The sequence below is a fragment of the Nannobrachium achirus genome (genome assembly GCF_963921795.1).
Source record: "Nannobrachium achirus genome assembly, chromosome: 8".
NCBI classification, from domain to species: domain Eukaryota; kingdom Metazoa; phylum Chordata; class Actinopteri; order Myctophiformes; family Myctophidae; genus Nannobrachium; species Nannobrachium achirus.
The window spans coordinates 30659207-30684560 of NC_137817.1; the positions used below are offsets into that span (position 1 = coordinate 30659207).

General features: G+C 40.4%; 3 protein-coding genes across 6 annotated transcripts; all 3 read right to left on the reverse strand.

Moving 5' to 3' along the window:
- Positions 1 to 3350: 3350 nt before the first annotated feature.
- LOC308289356 (histone H4 transcription factor) lies at positions 3351 to 8920 on the reverse strand. 4 transcript variants are annotated; one of them, XM_080731046.1, is made up of 11 exons: positions 8855 to 8907; positions 8457 to 8559; positions 7865 to 7982; positions 7247 to 7467; positions 6198 to 6312; positions 5927 to 6079; positions 5750 to 5824; positions 5370 to 5490; positions 4652 to 4790; positions 4394 to 4518; positions 3351 to 3943 (listed from the first exon to the last, which is right to left on the reverse strand). In XM_080731046.1, the coding sequence occupies exons 2-11, from the start codon at positions 8487 to 8489 to the stop codon at positions 3505 to 3507; spliced, it is 1539 nt and encodes a 512-aa protein (XP_080587172.1). In that variant the 5' UTR covers positions 8490 to 8559; positions 8855 to 8907; the 3' UTR covers positions 3351 to 3504. The 4 variants fall into 4 exon arrangements, with proteins under 4 accessions (XP_080587172.1, XP_080587173.1, XP_080587174.1 ...); XM_080731047.1 differs by having other exon boundaries at positions 8457 to 8512; positions 8855 to 8902; XM_080731048.1 differs by lacking the exon at positions 8457 to 8559 and having other exon boundaries at positions 8855 to 8920.
- A 3873-nt stretch (positions 8921 to 12793) lies between these two features.
- On the reverse strand, positions 12794 to 18683 carry map6b (microtubule-associated protein 6b; the record flags this gene model as incomplete). Its single annotated transcript, XM_080731605.1, has 3 exons — positions 12794 to 13000; positions 14880 to 15105; positions 17962 to 18683. 3 exons carry the CDS (start codon positions 18681 to 18683, stop codon positions 12794 to 12796), a joined length of 1155 nt encoding a protein of 384 aa, XP_080587731.1.
- A 1867-nt stretch (positions 18684 to 20550) lies between these two features.
- Positions 20551 to 24214, reverse strand: thap12b (THAP domain containing 12b; the record flags this gene model as incomplete). Its single annotated transcript, XM_080731824.1, has 5 exons — positions 20551 to 22448; positions 22684 to 22720; positions 22841 to 22948; positions 23072 to 23192; positions 24126 to 24214. 5 exons carry the CDS (start codon positions 24212 to 24214, stop codon positions 20551 to 20553), a joined length of 2253 nt encoding a protein of 750 aa, XP_080587950.1.
- Positions 24215 to 25354: the final 1140 nt, after the last annotated feature.

Genomic DNA, 25354 nt, shown 5'->3' on the forward strand with positions numbered 1-25354 from the left:
TCTGTGAAAGCTACTAAAATATTGACATGGTGTTACAGTTAAGTAGGGTTTATTTGGCCACGTTAACGAAGTCAACTGAGGACAATGAAATAAAGGATTTGAAACGTTCGTGAGAATGGAATTAGCTAATCAAGGAGAACATGTTAGCCTCTTCCAATCATCGTCTTATGTTCTGCTTAATGGGATCCCATTGTAGGCCACCAGATCAGTGTTATAGAGTCTGCCCTGAGACTGGGAGGTCAGGTTCGATCCACAGGTGGGTCATAACAAAGACTGGGGGGGGGGTCCAATGTCTCCCACTTGGCACTCTGCATCAAGTGTTGGATTGGGGGCAAGTCCCTGTGACATACTAGCGACATCTTCAGGGGGTGTACTTGTACATCAAGCTGCCTCACGCTACAGAAACCGGAGATATACTCCTCCTGCCTCATGGCTCAGCAAGCCTTAATTATTGTAGGGCACTCCAGTTTGCCTTTCAGGAAAAGTATCTCATGCCAAAACCAAGAATGAAATAGGTGTACCTACTTTGGCACATTACATGGTTTGCAATACAGTAAGACCTCAGCAAAACAGGTATCATAGCCAACTAAGATTATCTTTGTATTAAACAGCAGACATGCGATTCCATTAAATACTGTATGTTTGGGGAAATGTACTTTGTGGCCACTGGTTCATTCTCAATTTACTATACTTATCCTAAAATGTATTTATTTCTTTACATACATACTTCACTTACATCACTGAAGATGTGTCCCAGTGCATCTTAGGATGTATCTTTCATTCACTTTCATACACTATACTGCTAATTGTTCAGGAATAAATTAGCTGGTGATGGTAAATTGGTGAATTAGACAGGGTTCCTACTTCCTACACAAGTAGGGAAAGTATGGAATTTGTAATTTCCAGGTCTGGATAAGTATGGAAATAAGAAAAGGATTATAGGAAGAAAAACATTGACTTCACTTATAATAACTTTACCAAATCCACACATCCCCCACCAAATAATTTGAAAGAAAATGCAGCAATATCTTAATTGCTTATACACATAGGATCACAAATAATATTGTGACAAATGCTTGTCTGAATATATATGTAGTAGTGACGGGGTGTAGTTATTTGAAAATGTTAACTATCTTTTCTTCACAAGGAAACCATTAACCATAATTGTATAGCTGTATTCATCGTCATGTCCATGCCAGAAGGATACGAAGATCACAGACAACCCTGTTTGACATCTTTGAAAAAAGGTTCACCGGTTGCAGAAGAAACCTCAATTAACACAAAACTGCATCAAACCATGCCTACTGATTCTGAATTCAACCATGGAACTAATGGGAGGTAGGCAGCAACAGAGAGCTTGAATGTGAGGGACACATAAAAGTAAAACGAGTGAAGCAGGTGTGAAGGGAAGATGACCAAGATTCTAACAGGCAAGTAGCAGAGGACAGAACACCTGCGCTCTATCATGCCAGTAGTGGATATGTGACCAGGACATACTGTATACCACCATTCCTGTCAGGGTAATCTCCTGTCAGACCTAGAAAGCATCCTTACACAGTTCTTCATGAAGAAGATTGCAGGATATGCATGGGAATATGGACCTCTACTCTCGACATGAGTATCTCATGAGGCTATACTTTCAAAATAGTGGTGAAACAAGGATGTCTAAAACTGAATGGTGCCACAGTGACAGAGTTATCTTTCATTGAGGCAGCAGGACCCTGGTCCTCATGTCATGGATCCAGTGAGTGGCCACTTCCACAAGATTCACTCGCTTGTGTCCATAAGTACCACTGCCCAACCTTACATTGGCATCATTACACAACATGCTTCTGTTCCAAAGTGTTGGCATGTAAGAGAGTAAATACAGTAGGAATATTTAGGATGTAATATAGATTACAAGCAGAATGTAACACCAAGATAGACAATTAAATCTGTGGCCCATGTGGTACATGAACTCACCAGTTGAGCCATCGGCACAACCTGGACATGCATTTTTCATACTTTAAGAGTATTTCAATAATGTGTGTAGTATAATCCTGCTCTCTATACAGCCTCCTCCTGGTCAGTAGAGCGCGCCTGATGGAGGGGAAAGGAACTGGTTGGAATAACATGTTCCCGTCAGGTGATGAGAAGCGGCCAGCTAACTCCTCGTGCATTGAAGGAAGCTCAGTGTGGGGCTCAGGTTGGCAGAGGGAGAGTTGCACCCAGGATTACAGTTTAGGCATTTGGCACTGGGTGAAAAATGGCTTACATAATCATGGGATCAAAAAATAAAAATAAATTTCCCCCGGACAAAGCCAGATGTTGGAGCTATAGCGCCTCTTCCAGGAGCACCGCCCAAAAAATAGTTTAGGATTTTGCACTGCAAAGAAAATAGCCAAACAATTTCCCTTGTTCAATAGGCTATCTGACCTTATATGAATGATGAAACTTTATTGCAAAGTAGAATTTAATTCAATAAGTATATTACAGATTCATAAAAATATATGGCAATTGATCAAGCTGTATCAATACACAATTTTGCATAATGCAAAAACATGAATTGGTAAGACTACACAAACTGATGATAAAAGCTACATCCTCTGTATTTCTAGTCATGTAAAAAAGGAAGAAACAAGCAGCTGTTTTTGAAAAATAAAAGAAAACATTAAACATTTGTTATTCTGAGTCAATACTACTGTAGTATTACTTGACTTACATTCAAAGGATGTACTACATGATAATTCAAGCCATTTGACGATTCTGTAGGTAAGGAAGTTATTTCACAGAAATTAAAGAGCAGAATTGAACGGTACAACAGCAATTTCCCCTGTCCGGGGACCAGAAAATAATCCCTTTACCCCATTATATCCTTGTCAAATGCTATTATTAAATAGCTGCAAAAAACCGCAGATCTCAGTTGTCATATTCAAACTTCAAAGTTACATTTGTACAACACATGGGGTGTGGGAAAACCCAACAGATTCAGAGTGATTTGTTTAGACAATGACTGCTTTATAGCATTGGAGACCTTACACATTTTGTTTATTTGAACAAAAATACAGAAATAATTATAAAAACGCTAGAAATACTAAGAAGTTGAAACAGGAAAGTGGGGAAGCCAAATGACTAATGTCCATTTGGAATGATGCTCAGAGACAGCTTGCAAATTTAAAGTGAGACTTTGCAAACCCGGATCATAGTCGGGTCCGCGGTGGAAGGGTTTACACCGCGGTGTAGTCTTTTCGAGTCTTTTTGAGTCATGAAACTACCGTGAGTCCCAACACATCTCTGTTTTTACTATCAGACAGGCAGGCTCTACACCCCGTTCACTGATTGGTCGACCTGAACCGGTCTAGACGGGGTAAAGGACTTCACCGTGGGCCGTGACTATGATGGCCTGCACTTATTTTCTGACTTGAGGTGGAAAGCTTTCCACCTCAAATTTGCGGTGGATAGGTCTCCACCGTAGACTCTGATCCGGGCTTAATGCGTGAGCTTTTTCAGTGCAAGGAGGAAGGTTCACACCACGTCCATGCCCAGGCCCCTAGCGACATCAGTCAGGGCCTGCACTGCTCCAGAGGTGCCACCAGAGTCACAATCCTCCAGGGCTAACCCCCCTGGCTCATCATCTTCAATAACAGGGACACTGCTCATTACACAGTACACAGGGTATACAGGGTCACTGCCCCTGGGACTAGCCTGAGGTGACCGGCCCTCGCCTCCAGACAGCTCAGAAGAGGAGCAGGACGAAGACCAGGAGGACGACGGAGATGAGGAGCCTGGGGGAGAGTTTTGGCGGGACTCTTCTCTGGTGGCAGCTCTTTTGCCCCTGCTGCCGATGCTCTTCCGAACGGTCTGGCGCTTCTTATCCATGTTCTTCATGAGTTCCTGGGTCACCTCCACTGTCTCATACCGCACCATGTTCAATTTCAGGTAGCCATCTTCATCCTCTTTGTATCTTTGTTGCAAAACCAAACAGGCAAAACAGAACTTATTAGAATTTGAGCCCAACCGATTTATCGTTTGGTGGTTATTGACCAAATATAAATGGGCTGAAATGAATGGCAAACGTATTTTGTACTTGTGCTTGTAACGTATGGTTTGTGTTGGTACTTTTAGTTGTTTTAGTTAAAAAAAAAAGATTTGGTTCGTAACTTGTAGTTTGTCTTGTGTACTTTGATGGACCTGTGCACATGTTGAATTTGTGGACATGTATTTTCAATTAACATTTGTGACCAGCAAAAGTATGAATGCAAAGTTATTACTGTACATGCACTACTCTACAGACAACACACAAGCTGCTCACATGACACATACAGTACAGACATTTGGCATGAAATTTGCATTCCATCACACGTGTGAGCGTACTCTAAAAAGATTCCAGCTCTGTGTAAGTTATAAAACATACCTGAAGCGGGAATGGCCAGATGGCCATTTCAGCTGATGTTGCTTGCGCAGGTGAAGGGTGAGTGTGTAACACCAGGAGAAGGTCTTTTCACAGATATGGCATTTGTATTTGGAAACCATGTCACCCTGAAGATAGAAACCCAAAACACACGCATGTAAAAATGCAATGTTATCATCAACAGGGGTCATCAATATGTCCGTACGCGGACAAATGTGTTTGTGGCATTTGTTAATTGATAGTTGTATTCAGATGACGGACCTCATGGACTCTCCTGTAATGGTGTTTCATGACGTGTGATGTACGGCAGGAATAATCACAGCCCTCCACTGTGCAGTGGTAGGCACCACCCTCATTGTGGGTGTCCATGTGTTTCCGTAGGTCGTGCTGATTCTTAAACCTGTGGTAAAGATGTTGCACCATCATCAATGCATCATTTGGTCATGGTTATGTCCACAAATACATAGTACTGTATATCATTCATTACAAGATGTAGAGGGAGATAAATTGAAATAACTCAACGCAACACACAATGTTACTGTTTTCCATACTTTTCTAAATTACATTAGTAAATATGAAAAGTATTAAGCACAAGTGTTTTATTTTTAGTTACCATATCACATTCTTGCCATTAGACAGGAATGTTCATATTTTAGAAATAGAATAGAAAGATTATGCAAAATACAAAATGAAATAGGCACCAATTAACTTGGAAATGGGCAACAAATAAAATAACATAAACCATAGTAGCAGTGGTGAAGCAGCAAAAATATCACATGATCCTATATCAAATTGTATTCAATATATTTTGCATCTATGCTATTCCACCTCTTCTACCAGCATAATTCACTCCAAGTAGTCATTGAGCCCATATCTGTTAAATTGATCATTTTGTGAGGGGTTTAGTGGTTGTTTTGTCTCATGTTGTTCATCAAGTGCAGAAGCAAACAACACAACAACAGCTATTTTGATGGTCTACCTGCTCTCACAGAAATCACAGGGGAAGGGCCGCTCGTCACAGTGGCGGAACTTGATGTGGATTTTCAGAGTTGCCAGAGTTGTACAGGTCATGTCACACAACGGACACTTGACATGGTTCACTGCAAATGAAACACAAGATTACATGTGATATATTTTATAGATTATGTTGCAGGGCTGGCCAATATCACATTCAATATCAGATTCTACAATATACTTGAAGTGTACTCTCTCCTGCTTCCTCTTTATTGCAATGTATCAAATATGAACATTTGGTCTACAAATTGTGATGACATTTAAAATCACATTGCCCAACCTCAATATCTAAACCAGCTACTATATCAAGACAACATAGGTTTACAGACTGAAGAGTATAATTACCGTGCTGTCGTACATGGTCCCTCAAAAGCCTCTCATTGGCAAAACCTTTGCCACAATGCTCACAAACCAAAGATGCTGTTGGAATGAGATCAACAGGTAAAATACAGGAAATCAAAATGAAAACTGGAATTGACTTGATTGAGGTTTGTTTCTAAGAACAAGCAGCTTTCTTCTCACCCTCTGGTGGAGCTTGCCTATGGAGGTGATCAAAGAACTTGGTGTTGCTGGAGAACATACAACCACAGGTAGGACAGGCTACAACTCTCTCCTGAGTGTGGCTACGTAGATGTTCCCGAAGGCGGTACTTGATCTTGAAGAAAGCATCACACCCTATGGTGAGAAACAAAAAGAACTCAACCTTTTGAGTTGAATCAAACAAAGCTGTAAGAACATCAGAGTGGGATACATGAGCACCATGTCAATCCTTCGTTTCCTAGTCATACTGTACCTTTCCAGTGACAAAAGAGGGCCTGCTCTTGTTGGTCTGCGAGAGGCTGCGGCTCCGCACACTGAACATGATTGTCGACATGGCGGTAGAACCACTCTGGGTTGTTAAATGTACTCTGTACAAATATATTAGAAAAGGTCAAGGTTTCATAAAATGATGTCTAGTTTAAAGTAGAGTAAATGATCTCCTTTGGTTAAAATAAGTGTTAAATCGGACAATCATGGATAGAGAACTCCATGATCCTGTATCCAGGATACAGATTAAACCAGTAAGACTCCCTAAATCGGGAGATAAGCGACCGTCAGGTCGCATACACAAACTTTAGAAGGCAATGGGTAGGCAATCAGGAGGGAATATGGGAAAGATCCATGTTGATGACATGACTTTAGAGATGGTGTGTACCGCTTTGCGTGATTTTAGGGAAAAATCTGTAAGAGCAGTGTCCAAAAAAAATGTTTTTCAAAAATCTGCCTGATGGTGGTGCTAGATGGGCAATTTTATCCAATCATGAATATAGAACTCCATCGGGATACAGATTAAACAAGTGAAATTGGAAGTGATGATACAAATGAGCAGACAAAATGTAACACTTTAAAAATCAGTTGGTCGAATTGACCATTGTTTCCCTTTCTTCTTGTTTTGTATAGGCGGCAGTTTAGTTGACCAGCTACCACGGGCGAGCATGTTTCTGCTCTTTAGTATGACCTCAGTTTAAATTCTACCCAATCTAGTTGGTTAGCTAGATCAGTTGTTCTTGGCTTCCATTTTGTGCTTACCCTGCCATCAGGGTGAGGGGCTTGGTGCTATAGTCTGGAATTCTGTGTTGTGGATTGCTGTGTTCACTGGGATAGGCAATCTAGTTTGTTGTGTTGATCCACAATTATTGTCTGCATGCCCTCTCATAAGTCTCATATTTCTCTTGTTGAGTCTTGTACCAGCTGAGTGGGGTGTTTTTCCTTTATAAAGGTCTATCTACAACAATCAAGCATTTACCACCAATAATGCTTGTTTCATTAACAAAGTCAATACACATGTATGTATGTACATACATCACAGTGCTCCCATTGGCAAATAAGTCCATCTGTGTCCTCACAGACGAGGTTGCTGTTGTTCTGGTTACAGCTGGGGAGGTCTGGGTGTGATTTCCGGAGTTGTGTCCCTATGAACTTGAGTTTGCCGTGATAGGTGTGGAAGTGAGCGTGGACCTCAAGCACCTTGGGCTTACCCATGGCTAGGAACTCACAGCCCTCCCACAGACAGGGATAGTCATCTAAACAACAGAAGAAAGAAGAGAAGAAAGAGACAAGGGTTACATGGCAAACTAGGGGTAGATTCATTATTTTGTCATTATCTTTCTCCTACATTAGTGGTTTTCAACCAGTGGTCCGGGGACCACCAGTGGTCCTTGAGGGGATTCCAGGTGGTCCCCAGCTAAATGATGGAGAGTTGGTAACCAAATTGGTTTCATTTATGCTCTCAAGAGTTAAACTATTGTTAAACATCTGGATTACTTAATTTAAAAGTGTAAGAGAATTTTGATCAACGTTTATCTCTCCTATGGACCTTGAAATAAAAAAAGGTTGAAAACCACTGTCCTAACTGATGATATGTTCATTCCTGGCATACACTGCAGCACATGCAGGACAGGATGCATCTTCCTCACCCACCTAATTCCTCCATGGCATCTCCTTCTCCCAAGTGGTCCTTCAGGTGCAGGGACATGTGATCGCTCAGCTCCTCCATGGAGGTGCCCTTGAAGGTGCACGAGGCCCACTCGCACATCACCTAAAATTAATTAAAATTAATCATCTTATATCCAAACATAAAGGATTCCCTGAAAAATCTATATGCTATACACTGTATATTACTTTAAAGAATACACACAAATAACTTCCCTTTAAAGCTGGAATTTGTACTTTTTTTATTCACGTTTGAACACTTGGATGTAACTGGGATGCGTGTAATAATAAATTACTGTTTCACTTTCCTTAATATATTGACATGTCCATTCCTATGGATTCCAGCATACTGCATACTTTAATGCAGACTTTAATTCAGATCACCTGACTGACGCCAATGGCAATATAACATATAACAATAGTTCATAGTTCAAGACTGGCAGTGCACAGCTTAAAGGCCTACTGATCTAAACCTTGCATTAACAAAGCAAGCCAACTCTGTCATATTGTGTCAAACATAACCATTTCTACAATAATTAAACGTTAACAATTAAAAATTAAAAAACAATTAAAAAATTACCACTAAATTAGAAAGTTGCCTCTTCTTCGCCATAATGCTGCGGGAACGTAGTCCTCCTACAATAGATGTAGAAAAGGCTCACAACAATGAATCCTCCCGAGTCCTACACAAAGGATACGGTGAGCAGATGGAAACATAAAATGAAGCAGCTACGCTGTGCGTAAACGTTAGCTACACCTACACCACTGCTTTAGAGCTAATGTCGAGGGATTAATCCCAGGAGCATCGTTCGTGTGTTAGCGGCCGTTTCTCTGGATTATTTAAACCGTTCTCTGGATTAGTCCTGAAACACGACTCGACTTGTCATATCACGACCGTCATGTTAACCATGGCTATCTCTACCATAGGGGAGAACGTTTGGAACCATCAACATTTAATGAGGCGCACAATGAACACACATCAAAGTTATGTTATCTTGTTTCCCAGGCCAGACTCTCCTGTCTTCTTTCCCTCCAATGTTTTGGTTTACTTCCTGCAAAAGGAGGAGCGTCTTCTTTGTTGTCGTTGAACCGCAGGTCACAAACTGACATGCACATACCGCCACCAAGGGGCGACTGTAACACATGTCACTCAAAATTTGAGAGGTGTTTTTTGGGGTGTTTTTTATGTTTTTATTTTTCTCACAAGGTTAATGTAACAATACTCAATAAGTAACAATAGGCTATTCAATCACTAATTAAATAAATATCGTATTTTGTGCACGTTCTAGGCTTGTGAGCTTGTAATTATGAAAGTGGGATATTACAGTAACGTGCATGCATGCAAACATACATAACAGTAGCTATGTAAGGCAAGCTATCTATAGCCTGCCTGCAAAGTATTTATCTGAAAGTATTTGCAACTATCCTACTTTTTTTGTATTATTAAATATTAGCTTACTCTTATCTATAGCTTTTGGGGTCTTTTAGTTTGTAGCAGGTGAATAGGCCTATTAGATAAAGTACTGCATTTGTCTTGCAGTACAGTGCTTTTTTACATAGTCATTCTGTTAGTGCTCTCTTCCACTAGAGGTCAGAACTGTCAATTAAGGCATGCCTTTCATGTCATAAAAATGTACTGCCCAAGTAGGCCTACATATAATATTTATAAGTGTATGTCTGCTGATTTGCAAAAGAGACAACATGAATGAATGACTAAATATTGTAAATTAGTCTGTTCACTCAGGTAGACATTTTTATTTATTTGTCAAACATGTGTCACCCTATCATGGTGTCAATGTAAATGCATTAAAGCTTTACTGAAGACTGGCTTATAATACATATACTACACTTCTCCCACGTTTACATGGTCTTACACCAAACAACTTTTTATCACTGCATAGGTGGCTGATCCACTGTCATGGTCTCGTCTTGTTCTCAATATTTCATACTGCTCTCCAAATGTAGCATGGCCTCATTCATAACAACTGAATTATTCATAGTTTTATGTCTGGATGACTGATTCACAAACCAATGACCACCACCATGTAATAGCTATTCAGCGAATAACTGTAGGCCTACGTCTGAACGAAATAATCTACGGTTAAATCAACCCTATAAACATGATAATATAATGGATAGTTGGATACACAATAATATGATAAAACATATGAATAAAATAGAAGGTTACCCTACATCTTTTCAGGACATGTTGTACTTTGAACTTAGACTAAAGACACACAATGACATAATACATCTCTTCCATGCTAACCTCGCCTCACCAGGCTTTCCCCTACTTCCATGCTATGTGAGAAAACTCGCTCCAGTGATTGGCTGGTCCTTAAGGTCCCCTTTGTTAATTCGGAACTGGGAAAAACTGCCTTTAGCGTTAGTGTACCTGATTCTTGGAACCTCTTGCAACAAGATTTTAAGATGAGTACCCTAGCATCTGTAGGTCATTTCAAGAGTTTACTTAATAACCGTGCTTTACAAGTATGTAACTGTTTTAACTGATTGTTATCAACACTGTTTTTTCTTTTCGTATTAATTCTGTAACTGTTTTAACTAATAGTTGTCAACACTGTTTTTCTATCTGTATCAATTCTGTTTGTAATCTCGGCATCATTGTAAATGAGGATCTCCCTCAATTGATCTTTTCGAGAAATTAAATAAAGGTTGAATGAATGAATAATGCTTATATTGACACAGAACACATTTTTGTTTGGTCTGGTATAGTACAGATCTACTTCAGAGCTATCTAATCATTTCAGTAGCCTAGTTGGTTATCATCCAAGATATTTGAGCTGTATGTTCCAAGAAAGTACACTTGCTCTCTGATTAAATTATGCATTACGCATATTACACATGAAATGTTAGTTTGTATTATCTATTCTTCAAACTAGATAAATAGACACTTGTGGTATTGTTGCCCTTTGCCTTAATTGTTACCGAATGATACGTTTGTTTCTTACCTTAGCAGCACCACAAAGACATTCAGACTAGAAAGAGCAATTTATTTGGGTTACATTTCTTATAAGCCAGCAGCATGCACGCACGCACGCACGCACACACACGCACGCACGCACGCACGCGCACACACACACACACACACACACATCTAAAGAGTTCAAGAAGTCACAACAGATGATTCTCTTTTGTCATTTTAATAATCATTTCACCCAGCAAGCTTAGAATACAAGCACAAAATCACAATGCATCTGTAGCAGTATAATGACATAAACACATACTGTCATTTCACTCAGTCGAACAACCTCACACATCCCAAAGACAGACAGCATAGATGAGAAATATAGCACCAGGGTGTTGGCATGCTCAGCAGCACTTCTAGTAACTTGACCAGAATGGATGCTAGTGTAGGCAGCAGGCTGCTAAGGTCAGTAACCAAATACTCACATCCCCTTACACACACACACACACACACACACGCACGCACGCACGCACGCACGCACACACGCGCATCTGTGTGTGTGCGCACACACACACACACACACAGAAGCTTAGACAAAGACAGGAAGTATACAAGACAAATAGCCTACTAGAACTAGACTGTGCATTCACTCACTCACAGCTAGTTGGGCTGCCTACATTAATGTGTTACAGGACAGTGTGTACAGCCGTAAAAAAGGAGGCTGAGATATGTGAAAACACGGTGAATAAATGTGATTTCAGCATTTTTGAACAGCAGCATTTTAAGAACTTCAAGTCCTGGCCCACTCCTGGTCTTACAATACATTGGCTTATATGCCCATTCAAAGTGAAGGTGATTGAGTAAATACAGTAGGTTCTCCTATTTCTATATCATAGGCCTGTGCATAATTACTTTCTTTCTTATTTAGCACAACTATAGCATTATATCTCAGTGAAGAAAATGGGGTACTACAGTATGTCACAAAAGACTCATCTGTCACTGTAAAAACAGCAGTATATGCATGTTGAATCAAAGTAGTAGAAAGCGGACAGTGATTCCCACTTCAGATTGCTAGAGACAGTTAGTGGGTAGAACCATATTGCTGTTTGGTGGGCTGATTTAATAACTACGTGTTTACTTATTTGTGAATAGCCTATCTATCTGTTTGTTTGATTTCTGATGTGACAAAAGTCTATACACATGCATCAGATTGGGAAATGTCCAGCCCCTATCATGTTCTTGAATTACTTAATTTACAAGCTACTACACTTTGGCTATTACTCAAACAAACATGGGGCCTTGCATGCAAGCTGTAGCAATTATATTACAGTTCAGTTGGTTTCCTAGCAACCAAACGGATGAAACCAGATATCATCCAATACGATGAAATGAAAACCAGGACCATACGGCAGAGGCACTGTGATCAGGACACAAACATTAATGCAGATTTAATATCTCAGAGAAACATCAAGTTCGGTCTCAGAGATTAAAAAGGAGAGCCTTTATTAGCCTACTGTTTACAATCATTACATTAAAGATGAGTTGAATTGAGTTTTTTTGGATATCCAGAAAAATAAATGTAAGAATGCCCTTTCATAGATGTAGCTCATGTGTACCAATGGCTCTGAGATTCTTTCTTTTTTAGTTTGGTTTCAGAATTAACTGATATAATAATGAACAAGTGCAAAATAAGCAAACTAGGGGCTCAATAATGTAGAGAAAGTCACCGCATGTGCACAATAACACACATACTCCCACTCCTACACACTCACACATGCACGCACAAGTAAGCGCGCACATACACAAACACAATAGGGCTTATAGAGAGAATATTATGTAGAAATGTGCATGAAATCAAACTCTCGATATAAGCGGGCACCACATTTAAACAGTAAATTAAAGTGCAACAAAAAAGATCGACAGAAGAGAAAGGTTTTGTTCATGAAGCGCCCTTTCCACAAAAAAAGAACAAAACACAGAGATGTATCTTTTTACTGCTTTGCCTCAGCCAGTCTGTTGCTTATTTCTTTGCTCTTCTTTGAGACGCCACCCTCTGGCTTGGGTTCTGCAGTGCTTGTGGAAGGTTTCTTCTTGGCCGTCTGGGAGCTAGCGATCTGCTTCTCTTTGGCTTTTTTCACCATTTTGCCTGTTGTGGTTGGTGTCTTTTTTGTTTTGGTGCGAGATACAGGCTTGTCGACCTGAGGGAAAGTAGAACGTGTGCACCAAATAAGTGAATTGAACTACTAGAGAAACCAAAGCACAAACATATTAGGTTAAAGCTTTATTTTGTGCATGCAATACATACCCTCTTTATCCTGTTACCAATGATTAATGGCAGACAAATGTCACCACATTACATTGGTGATATTTGCACCAATGGTTAGTGTAATGGAAATAAAATGGCACATTGTGTGCTTTCGTGCCTTGTTTTATATATTTGTGATTCATGCATAATTCTCTACTTAACACATTTTCTAAAAACAGAAATGATAGCTTGTGTTAGTATATGCAGTTAGTTAGTCATTTATGCCACAGAATGGTGTATTTGGTAACAGTCAACCAGTAGTTCTTACACTGACCGTAAGAACTGACAAAGGAATATTCCTCCTTTGTGACAGGCCTTGTGTGACTTTTACGATTAAAGATGAACTACCATCAAAGGTATATTAATCAAAAGGTAGAAAAAACTCTACTGGTTTTAAATGTATTGCAATGCAATAGTTGCACATTGCTTTGATCCGTGTCCTTTAAATGTCTCCCACTCCATCCATCCAACCTCTGTTCCCTCTGTTTATCCATCCATCCATCCATCCATCCATCCATCCACTTTGACAAGTCCACAGCAGATACACACGACAAGTTATTGACCCCAACAGAGGGGTGGTGGTGGGGGCAGGGAGGTGAGCAAACTGTGAGGAGGTGGTTGATAGCAGAAGAATCACCACGAGCAGCTGTACATTAACAATAATGTGACCTCTGGTCTCTAATAGTGCATTCTGCATCTATAAATGCACTCGTGCATGTGTGTGTTTTCTACTAGTACATTCTGCATTTATAAATGCTCTTGTGCATGTGTGTGTGCGTGCGTGCGCCCGCGTGTGCATACATCTGGATGTGTCTGTTGGTCAATCTGAGATCAACCTCAGAACCAACCATGCCTTCTATAAGAAATAGACAACACACCTGACTACAGCAGATTTAGAACAGAGCTGTTCTCAGTCTCTGAGAAGTCCTACAAGAGTGAGAGAGGGAGTGTCCTTTTAAACACACTGCATGCAGACACACATGTAACCTACTACTGAGACAGACATGCATGTGGATAGATTAGCCTCTTAATATCCTAATAATAATAATCTTAATATCTTCAAATACAGGTCAGGCCTCCTTTAATTTATCCATCTATCTATCTATCGATCGATAGATACCATAGATAGCTAGATAGCTAGATAGATAGATAGACAGACAGGCAGATAGATAGCTTTCTGTCCTGGAGGGATCTTTCTATAGGACTTTAAAATTAAATAAGACATTTTTCTCTGAGATATTACTAATATTGTTTGCTGTATTTATTTGACCTTGTACCTTGTTCAGTCACTGAATATTATTATTTTTATTATATATATATTATCCATCATAATGACATCACAGTCTGTATTTATTTTATTAAAACAAATTGCCCCCAAAATTAGAAACATGCTGTGAATGGTTTTAATTGACACAAGTTAAATAGGTAATAAATAGTTTAGATATTTAATATATTTATAGCAGGGTTTTTTGTTAATTACCACTTCACTTTTGGTTATTGCCACAGTAGGCCTACCACAAAAGAATATTCCAAATCATTTTAACTTACCAATTATTATCATTAAGGCTAAATCTAACACTATATAGATTTGTATATATACAATACTTGTGCTATAAGGGAGCTGTAATCTAAGCATTACGCTGATTTTATTCACTGTACACGGTTTCAAACTCATGGTGTTGAGTTAAAGGCTATAACAACATGGAAATATGACGCAGCAAGTCATTACATTCTTATGACAGCTATCATGTATGCTGCTGAGGTTCCCTCACCTTGGTGGGCTCCTTGCCAGCCTTGCCAGGCTCATTGTAGAGGCTGCGTATCCGTCTGCGGTCCACCAGCTTATTGTCAGCGGGACACACCTTGGCCTGCTCACCCTTGTACGCGTCACTGTAGGTGCTGGTTTCTAGGCTGGTCTCCTTAACGGCGGTTTGGAACTGAGATGGGGCTTTAATGGGCTTTACTGGCTTTACATCCTTGTATGCCTTGAATTCATTCCTAAGAGCAATGATAAAAAACAGTTTAACATCCATGGAGAACATTTTTAATAATCTAAGCTTAATTTAATTAGGTCAGTAAAAATTCAAATGGTCAATTGAGATTTATTGTAATGTCTAACTCTCAATGATACAGCATTGCGAAAACAATTTAAGAATTTATACAATAGTTATAGCCCAGTTATATCCATTTTAATTTGATGGAACTAGGTCTTCAAACAAGAAAGCTACTGGCCTAGCAGCTTAATATTCACTCATTTGTGGCTGCATTACTGTTGCCTGACTGCGAGCGTCAGACATCTCACACCACACTACGTGGGGGGAGAGAGTCTGAAATTCCGGGCAGACATTCTATTTCGGCGGGGGGGGGGGCTAAAGCCTATTGACGTCACACACACACACACACACATACACACACACGCGACGGCGACGTGGCGTGAAATTGCAAAAATACGTTATTTCTCATAACATATTATATGTCTGCATGTTTACGTTAGTGCAAAATGGTATTAAAACGTGAAGAAACGGCACTATTTCATAGTTTATTAAAATAATACGAGTCGAGTCTGACTCCGCCATGACAGTTTTCACGGACCAATCAGAGTCCACTAGACTCTCACGTGGGCAGAGGACACCAATCAGAGTCCACGAGCGAGTCTCACGTGAGCTCAAGAGCTCTGTTTGGAGGGGGCTGGGACTGGAGCAGCCACACACGTGCCCCAAGCATACAACCCTGATTGGCCCATTCAATGCGCCCGCTCTTTGGGCGCTTTCGAAATAGATTAAAATGTGTGCAGCTTCAGTCCACACTACACACCACCCACCAGCAGGGGGTGGTGATGTGCGGACTGAAGTGTCAGGCTAGCATTACTGTAGCTCAACTGCAAAACAGTTATATCACTGGGTCCTCAATTTGATCTTTTGAAAATTGAAATGTAAAGTATACGTGATTAGAACATGCTTGGACATTCGACGAATACGGTCTAATATTTCTAAAAGTGCTACAAATCAGTATATCCAATCAAGGATATACTGATCATATCATCTTGATCGGTCTGAATCTGATAATGATGTAATGTGCATGTTCAAATCATCTATACTTTACATAAATGTTAAACATCTCTATATTCTGGTAGTACTCATTGCTATGAGTGTTTGTGTGTGTTCAGTAAACAGAAAAAATTGTAGGCCTAATTTTAAAGTTAAAAGACTTATGTCTAAACAGGATCTAGAAAACCCTTCTTCTTCAGTAGACTTGACAGTGACTTTACAGGTCTCCATAATAATAATAATATCATGAACCATCCAGACCTCTCAGGTCATCTGGGAAAGGTCTGCTTTCTGTCCACCACATATCTTGAACAAGCTGGAACACCAGAAAACTGCAGGTCTGCTGCCACTCTTTTTTAAAACACAACTAAAGACCTTTCTGTTTGCTGATGCCTTTGATTGACACACTTTTCTTTTGATTGTGCACTTTCACATATTTTTTTGTTGTCTAATAATTATGTTGCCTTTACTTGAACACGTGTGCTATACAAATAAAACCTGAACATGTACTGTATATATGCCATTACCAAATCAACCTGACGGTCGGTCGCTTATCCCCCAATTAGGGAGTCTTACTGGTAAATTGATATTGATTACTTGTGGGCTGCTCATGGTCTAGTCTCCTCTACATCTCTTTGAAACCCTTGTTAAGCTGGAATCTTGTGGCAGGGTGCTTCTATCCATTCCAAAATCTGCTAAACATCAAGTCTTTTTTTTTGTCTTCCATTTAGTCCAATGTCCCTGAGAACTTGGATCTGTCTTTTTGCATTTGTTAGTGTGGTTGCAGTAGGCAACACATCATAGTTCTATCCCAGCTTACTCATTATTAATATAAACAATCAAGACTATAAATAGTAAATCCATTGAGATCAATAGGGGAGTGGTGCTAGCTCGAGGATTGGTCGAGCTTCACACAACAATATATAGTAGGCAACCACTCTTGCAATCCAGTTATTCTTGTATTTGTCTGTCTCTTGGAACCTTTTTCAATGTAGGCTATATATATTTTTTGTTGTTGTTCGTATAATGGCTTTTTGAAAATATCATACTTTATAACTGATCGAAAAGTGCTATACAAAGATTGTTTATTATTTTCAGAAAGATGTTCCATGTTGTGGGTTTGGGAGGTAGGCTACCAATTAATGTTAGTCAGTCCAAACAGTTTAAGGGCATAGCACAAGATCTGAATTATGTGAAAGTTGACATTCAATAAGAGGTCAAAAAGGACATCATGAGGGTAACACAATTTATTTTATATCAAACCCTTGTTCTTTTACTTTAAAATGTTTACCCAAGACAATAGATAATAGAATAGAAGACAGGCTACATTTAGATTAATTTACTTATGGGACTAACTTTGTCATTGGCTATAGATCTTGCATGGCTAATTCTTAAATGATCTTGATCTACATTTTAATGATGACTCATGCACTATACCAAAACAGGAGAAATTGTGCTAATTCAATTTATCTTTATCTTTAATCTTCTCAGCTACAGTAAGTGGATTGCCTTCATATGCCGCCGCCCCCCCCCCTTTTCTGATAGTTAGTGTGCATATTGAACTGTCCTCCAAATAGCCAGTAGGCTTGTTACTTATAACTAGCCTAATTCATAGGACTATGAGGCTGATTTCATTTTCTTTGATAAAGCAGTTACACATGTAATAAAACAAATTAGCAGGGCTACCCATCATGACATAATCGTATGGGTAATTGCCTATTCTACTGCCTCAGCCTGTATATGACTTTCAATCCCACAACCAGGCTAGCCTGTGTAGGCTGCTGCTACTGTAGGCCTACATACATACCTGTAGCTGCTGACAGTCGAAACATCCTTTATCTGTTTGTTCACGGCGTCTGCAGCTGCTCTGCCTTTCCTCTCCACAGCCACACTGACATCTGCTGGCAACAGCTCCTCCGTCTTTTCAGGCATTTTTCTATCTACGGCCTTATCTTTCTTAGGCGATTTTGATACACTCTCTTTATCTATTACTTTCTCTTGGACCTTCTCCTCTATTTCACTCTTCTCCACGCCGCTGTCGGCTTCTGCAGGGGCATGATCAAGCTTGGTACTGGAGGAGGTAGTGGTATTGGGGCTGGGCTTGGGGATCCAGGGGTGATCTCCCCTTTTCGGAATAGGCCATGGTTTGTAATCCTTCTGATACTGGGTCACGTTGTTGAAAGGTGCCACCGAACGTTGGAATTCATTCCTCGGCTTGCAACTAGGCTCAGGGCGCACTTTCCAAGCCCTGAAGTCTTGGCGCATGACGGACGCAGAGCCATCTTCGTCCGCTGCGGCAGTGCCCGTGGCGGGCGGTGCCTTTGGCTCCTGCTCACTGGAATGAAGCTGGGTTTCTATGGCAATAGGGCCGGTCTTCTTCTGTTGAAGTTGAGGCTGGGCAGAGAGATGCTGCACCTCGGTTGCATCCGAGTATCTTGAGAAAACCAAAGGAACCGCGATGTCCGCTTTGTCCAACTCACTCCAATAACGATTGATGCAGCAAGCACGCGTAATGCACGGCCATGCCATTATTGTCGGGGGAGAGCAATGCACCGAAAGAGTCGAATAGGCTAATACTGAAATGTGGCCCGGGGAATGGGATGTGCTAAAACGAATGTGCTACTCACGAGACGAAGACTTCTGTAACAACCACTCAGTCTGTCCACTCACACTATTTTAAGATTGACCGCACTGATCTTTACCAGGAATGAGGTAGAATCCGCACGCTGTGTTCTTACCAAGTAGGCTACCAGCTATTGTTGAAGTTTAAATGGACTTTGGGGTTCGGTGGGTGGAGTAGCTTACATTGCTTGCGAGTTGCGCATCAAACCGACCCCACCCACTTTGGTGATGCTGCCTCCAGATGCCCAGGGTGGCGCGAGTCTGTATGGTGAACTCTCACCTGTTTCCATCACCGTCTGGACACATTCTTACCCCTCTCATGACTCTTCATTTTAAAAGGATTACAATTAAGACTATAAATTATATATAGGCTATGTGTGTGTATGTATATATAGACATATATACTTTAAAAGTATTACCAGTTGGTGCACTTCAGAACTATATGTAGGATATAGCTTCATCCACCTATAAGGAAATAAATATATACTGTAGGCCTATAACAGATCTTTAATTCAGATGAAGCAGTTCTACATTATCCATAACCATTCAAAAAACACAAGGTCATTAATACACAATTGCTATAATGAATGGATGCTCAATCCCGTTTAAACAGAGGCTGATAAGTCTAAAAATAACTGCCAGTCAATGGGTTGAAAACATGTTTTAGTCCACACCTTATATGAAAACTGAGAAAAGACCCAAAATGTTTGAAACATTGCTATTGTTTAGCAGCTTAGCATTTGCAAATAAATTACAATATCAGGCTTCCTTTCCAGAATACAAATTTATGATGGCATTATGCTGATTAGTCTAAAAGGAACAGTTCACTCTGCCTAGTAGAGAATACAATGCATTACCACCACACACCTACCTGGGCCTGGGTCGGGGGATTAAAGTATAAAAAATATTCTGTAATTCCCCCGACTGGCCTGGCCTGTCCATCATGTGCCTTACATTAAAATGTAAATTAAACACAACAGAGACATTGATGATTTTATTAACACACCAAGAACAAGTATCTTGTATAAGAAAAGCTAAACTACTTAAGAAAATAATGCAGGTACATATTATAAAATACCAGCAACATTATAGGCCTCGACAGGATAACTATCTACATCTGAAACACTGTTAAATCTGAGAATAAATCAGTTCATCAAAAAGTATTCACTCCTCTCTTTATCAAAGTTCATGTTGTTGCATCAACGTTATATTGAATGTTAAGTCCTCGCTCTACTACCAATGTCCAGCATGCACTGATCTACCTTCACTGTAAAATGTGTGAACAAAAATATTAATTACAAAAATGTGAGTATTTTACATCTATTATCAAAGTAATTTGTTTGGCTACTTCGTTGCTTTTCAGACTGGATACAAATATCGCTTATATCCCTCGGATCTGACAATACTTTATCATCCTAGAAGTCTGTTAAAATGCACCCAAGATACACTGAAAACCACAATATACTGTAAAACTATACCTGTGTGATATATTAAGAAACATGGAGACTATTCTAGAGCAGAGTCCCACTTAGAACGCCCAAATCTCTGTTTTCTTTGCGAGAAAACAATTAATAATTAATGGATTCGGTTATGAGGATATGAAATCGATAGACAAATGCACAATTATATATTTTTTATTTTTTGCAACAATAGTTGCAAAAACATTAAAGAGGCTAGGAACGTTTATGAGCAACATCATATCTTTTCAACTCGATTGTGTCCCATTAAGTCATCAAGCTTAATCTTAGTCAATGTCACATTATGTCACCACATCTTACTCCATGGGCTCAGCCTTGGCAGTGGCTTCCAATTCAATTTCAACTTCCGTCTCATCTTCAGGGTAAAGTCTGCAGTATTTGTCCACCATGACCTCAAAGTCATGCTTGACATGTGCGTTAACATTAAGCACGGCCAGACTCTTGTTCCGGTGCTTGACAGGTGTGCTGTTAAGGTAGGTTTGCAGCCGTTCACCTGCTGTCTCCAGATCGTTGTCCTCCATCTTCAATACGGGCAAGGTGGAGAGAACTTTGAGGAATGAATTCACATTGGGGAAGAACTTGACATCTGGTAGCTGGAGGGTCTCATGGATGGTAGTGGGCAAGCGTACCTCCTTGCCTCTGTGCTTCCACTTGATCCTCCAGCAGTGAAGTTCTGCTGGGAGCGTGTCTGGGGTGGGAAGGTCGTTGCGGTACACTTCTGCATAGTTTTCCTCAGAGGTGTTAAACTTCATCTGACCCATTACGGCAGGGACCAGGGACAGGCATTTGAGGGCTTTAAGGTTGGTCTCTGAGAATATGTCTTCCACCTCCTGGATTACTCCTCGGATCACAGGGACAGTCACATATTCTTTGAAGTATGCCTCTGGGTGGACCTCTGCGACATCAGCTGCACGCTGTTTCCGAAGGAACAGCCGAGGTACCGCCACAGGAACCCCCATCGCAGTAGCCAAATTCACAGCCTCCTCGAACCAGAATTCATGGTAGACGTCAATGTTATCAATGACCTCATTCAGGGAATGCAGTACGGCAGTTAGGGTATTGGCAGCAAAAAACACATCAAGCGTTTCTCCTTGGAGATTCTTGCCAAAGGCTCTGGTGAAAGACAAGGCATTTTTTAAGATGACTATAGTGACAATAATTTCAAAGTCAGCCAGTATCTCAGTGACTGAGTAGGCATCTGCTGTAAGTGTATCACTGAACTTTCCGTCCTCATTGTCCCGGATCCTATCCATGCTTTGCACGAGGGCCTCCAGCATATCCACCATCAAATCAAATACGTTGTGTTGTTGTGTCCAGTGTGAGCCACATACTTCTTTTAACTTGGTTTCTTTCTCTTCACTCCCTTGGTAATTAGCAGAGATGGCTTTCTCTAATTCTCCCCAAGTAGTAGGGTTGCTAAAGAAACTATCAATTTTTCTCAAGGTTGCCATGACAATCTGGACACTGGGGAAAGGTAGACTGTTGGCCAGGTGGATGTTTAGTGCAGGAGAGGAGCAAGGCATGTGCACTGCCAAAGGGTACTTCTCCATCAGGATTGCTGCCACTGCTTTCATTTTGATGGTTGAGGTCCCAGTGGCCTGGTGAGCTTGCCCACGACAGTCCTCCATACTCAGGCCCCAACGTTCAGTCAGTTGGGCTTCAAGTCTCTCCACTAGAGAAGGCTCATCACCACAGAATGGAACGAAATCCAGAAACTCCTCCCTAAGCATGCTGCGCTGATCCACAAAGCGCAAAAATAGAGGCAGATTTTTCTCATTGGAAAATTCAACCAGGTCTCCTGTGACTAGAGAGAAAAAGCGACTCTCTCTTGCCTCCATGAGTATCTCTTCTCTCACAGTGTTCTCAAAGATGTCCAGGAGCTGGTTCTGCTGTTCCATGGAGAGGCACTCTGTGTTCACAGCTGATGACCCGAAACGCTTACTCAGGGCCATATCGCCAGCATTCATACGGTATTCTAGCAGGGCCTGGAAGTTACTGCAGTCTTGTTTAGCTTCTGGTAGCTTGTCAGTAGACAGTGGGATGTTCTGCTTTGCCAGCATGGCAACAACTTCAAATAAGGACCTCAGGTACTCACGGAACCCCCTCTCGTATGGAGACAGCTGCGGCTCATCATCTTTGTTGCTGTCCTCCTCAGCATCTTTTTTTGAAAGCAACTGTTCAATAGAAGATGCTACTGTAGATGAGAGGAGGAAGAGAGATATTTGATTGAAGTTCATATTTACATTGTACCATTTACATGAATGTTTCCTAGGAGCTAGGGTTCATGCCATTTACTCTTATCTCTCACTGCCCTGGATGTAAATGCCAACGTTTTTAACTGTACTGTATGTCAACTCTGTGATATTTGCGTTTGTATGCATTGTATGCAAATAAATTACATTAAAGCCATTAAAATAAAAAGTACTTACATCTCCTTTCCTTGATTTTCCTTATATCCTCTTCAGTCTATTAAGAGAAAATAGAAAATACTTACTTTAGGGAGAAATAAACACAAAAATACACAAAACGATGATTTGAAAGTATTAGTTGATTTTGTAGCAGCCTTAAGAATTGACATTTTCATACCAATTCTTTAATCCGCTTGCGATGTCGAGTATGAGGATTTTTTAGGTGGCTTGTCAAGTCAAATATGGTTGGAATTGCTGTATCCTTCAAAACAGTCCTATAGGGGCTCTGGGGGGAAAAAGAAAGATAGAAAAAAACACATATTAAAGCTCAATTGAGAAATGTATTAATTTGGAAAGTAATGGCTCATTGAGTACAATTTTTACAGCAATAACAAGATAGAATACTTACGGTTTTGCACACCATTGCTGGGTCAAAGTGTTTGGCACACAATCTGTAGTGCTTGTTCAATTGGTCTGAGGTTTTTGTCTCTAGATCTGCCCTGCGGCAGTTCTCTACCCAGAGTCGGCATCTGCATTATAAACAGAACAAAAACTGAAGCACTAACTGATAGTGAAAGGCTGCAACAATACACCTAAGAGTAAGTATTAGTAATCACAACCATAACTCAGTCTCTTCATGTACAGTACATTTTTGTCAGGACCACATTAACATTGCATAATTATGCAAGTGGTAGTAGTAGAGATGGGCCATAACAACTGGAACTGCTGCCCATTAATGGTCAAACTATCCAAGACGGTAACTTTAAGTATGTATAAGGACTCATTTCATTGGAGATGTTTTATAACATCACAGTAGTGTCATATAGAGTGTAGATATTTAATCAGAAATTGTAATGGCACTGACTGAGTCAGATCTGACACCAACTTAAGGTGTACTGTGAAATACATTGTGCCATTCTGAAAGTTAGTTTTCTCTGACTGTTCTCTCCTAATCAGTAGCCATGGATCTTCTAGCCTTGTGTAATTTGTAGTTAACTTTTTCCAGCCATGCTTACCGCCATCAACACATCATATATTCATATTCAAACAGTGGTGTAAAGTACATTTACTTTTGAAGTATTTGTACTTGAGTATTTCCAATTTCCAATACTTTTACTTCTACTCCACCAACTCTCGATTCCAAATATTGTACTTTTACTCCACATTTTATATTTGAAACTTTAGTTTACTTTGCAGATATAAATATTATTAAAAATACAATAACCACTTTAGCCCTATTTTACCTAAGCTATTTGAAAGCTATTGAGCCATTTTCAAACATTTTGTACTTTAAGTACATTTTGATGCCACTACTATCATACTTTTACTCAAGTACATTTTGAGTTCCGGACTTTTACTTGTAAGGGTATTTCTATAATGAAGTATTGATACTTTTACTTAAATCGGAGTACTTTTTCCACAAATGTAAACAAATATAATCAGACCACACTGTCACGCCTTACCGTTCCGGGTCCCTGGGAAACCGAAAGAACGCCAGATCAGACTGTGTGCTCTTCCTGGTGCAGTTTGGAGCCGCGCAAAAATTTGGCATTATCCAGCTAGCTAATGCTAGCCCTGCTAGCAAACTTTCAGCGAATATGCCAAGGAAACGGCACCGCTACCTGTAACACGAGCCTCGCTGTGGACTTTCAGACGGTTTAATTTTCTAGTACTGTGTTCAAGTGTGTGTTCTTTGTAGATAAGGCATGAATCCCAGTACAGCTAAGAGCTAACAGTTGTGAACAACATGCAACAGTGATGGATTCAAAAAGCTCTACAGACTTTGGATTGTCTTCTTCGTCTTGTATACATTTCCGGCGGTTCGTGGTTATATTGCAACACAATACCGCCCCCCACTGGTTGTTTTGGCCGTTGCAACTAGTGGTGGGCAAAACCGTTCATTTCAGCAAGTATCCCTCAGTCGGACTAGTTGGATCACTGTCCCAAACACTGGGTCGGGGTCCGTCTAACTTCGGATCATCTGCTCAAAACATGCACTGCCACTGTCCGTGACGTAAAGGAGAAAGGACTGTCAATATTTCACAACCGCAAAATAACTAACCTGTAAAGTAGAAGGTGCATTACAATGGTAACGTTCGATCCTCAGCATTTATTTACCCAACTAATAAGCTTTCTTTGTTGCTGTTGCTGGAGTCAGTTCTACCCTGTTTTAGTGAATGCATGTAGTCTAGTCTGCAGTGCTCATGTGCCTAGTAAAAAATAAACCCATCTAAATTATATTATATTGCTATCTACCTACCTCCATAATAACGTTGAACACCTTACTCATATGAATGAATAAACGATTGTATGAAACGATCGTCACGTGGCTCGTTGGTCTAGGGGTATGATTCTCGCTTAGGGTGCGAGAGGTCCCGGGTTCAAATCCCGGACGAGCCCCTTCGTATTGCCACTTGTGACAGATATGTTGTCAATTTCTGTATGTTGACAAGTAACGTCACCGGAAGTATTCCCTTATCGTGCTTTTAGATGTTACTTGATTTTGGTTGCCGCCTCTAGTTCGCAGTGGATACTTACTTTGGCAATAGTTATTTTCAAATAAACAAGTCATGATCTACAAACAAGTCGATTTGTTAAAAATAAGTGGGCTCGTCCGGGATTTGAACCCGGGACCTCTCGCACCCGAAGCGAGAATCATACCCCTAGACCAACGAGCCAGGGCTCATGATTG

Coding starts and splice junctions, on each gene's coding strand:
- LOC308289356 (XM_080731046.1), bottom strand. CDS start 8,489: ATGGCGAAGAAGAGGCAACTTTCTAATTTAGTG. Junction 4,791..5,369: donor TGTGATTTCTGTGAGAGCAG/GTAGACCATCAA, acceptor TCTTTACCACAG/GTTTAAGAATCAGCACGACC. Junction 4,519..4,651: donor ATTACAGGAGAGTCCATGAG/GTCCGTCATCTG, acceptor TTCTATCTTCAG/GGTGACATGGTTTCCAAATA.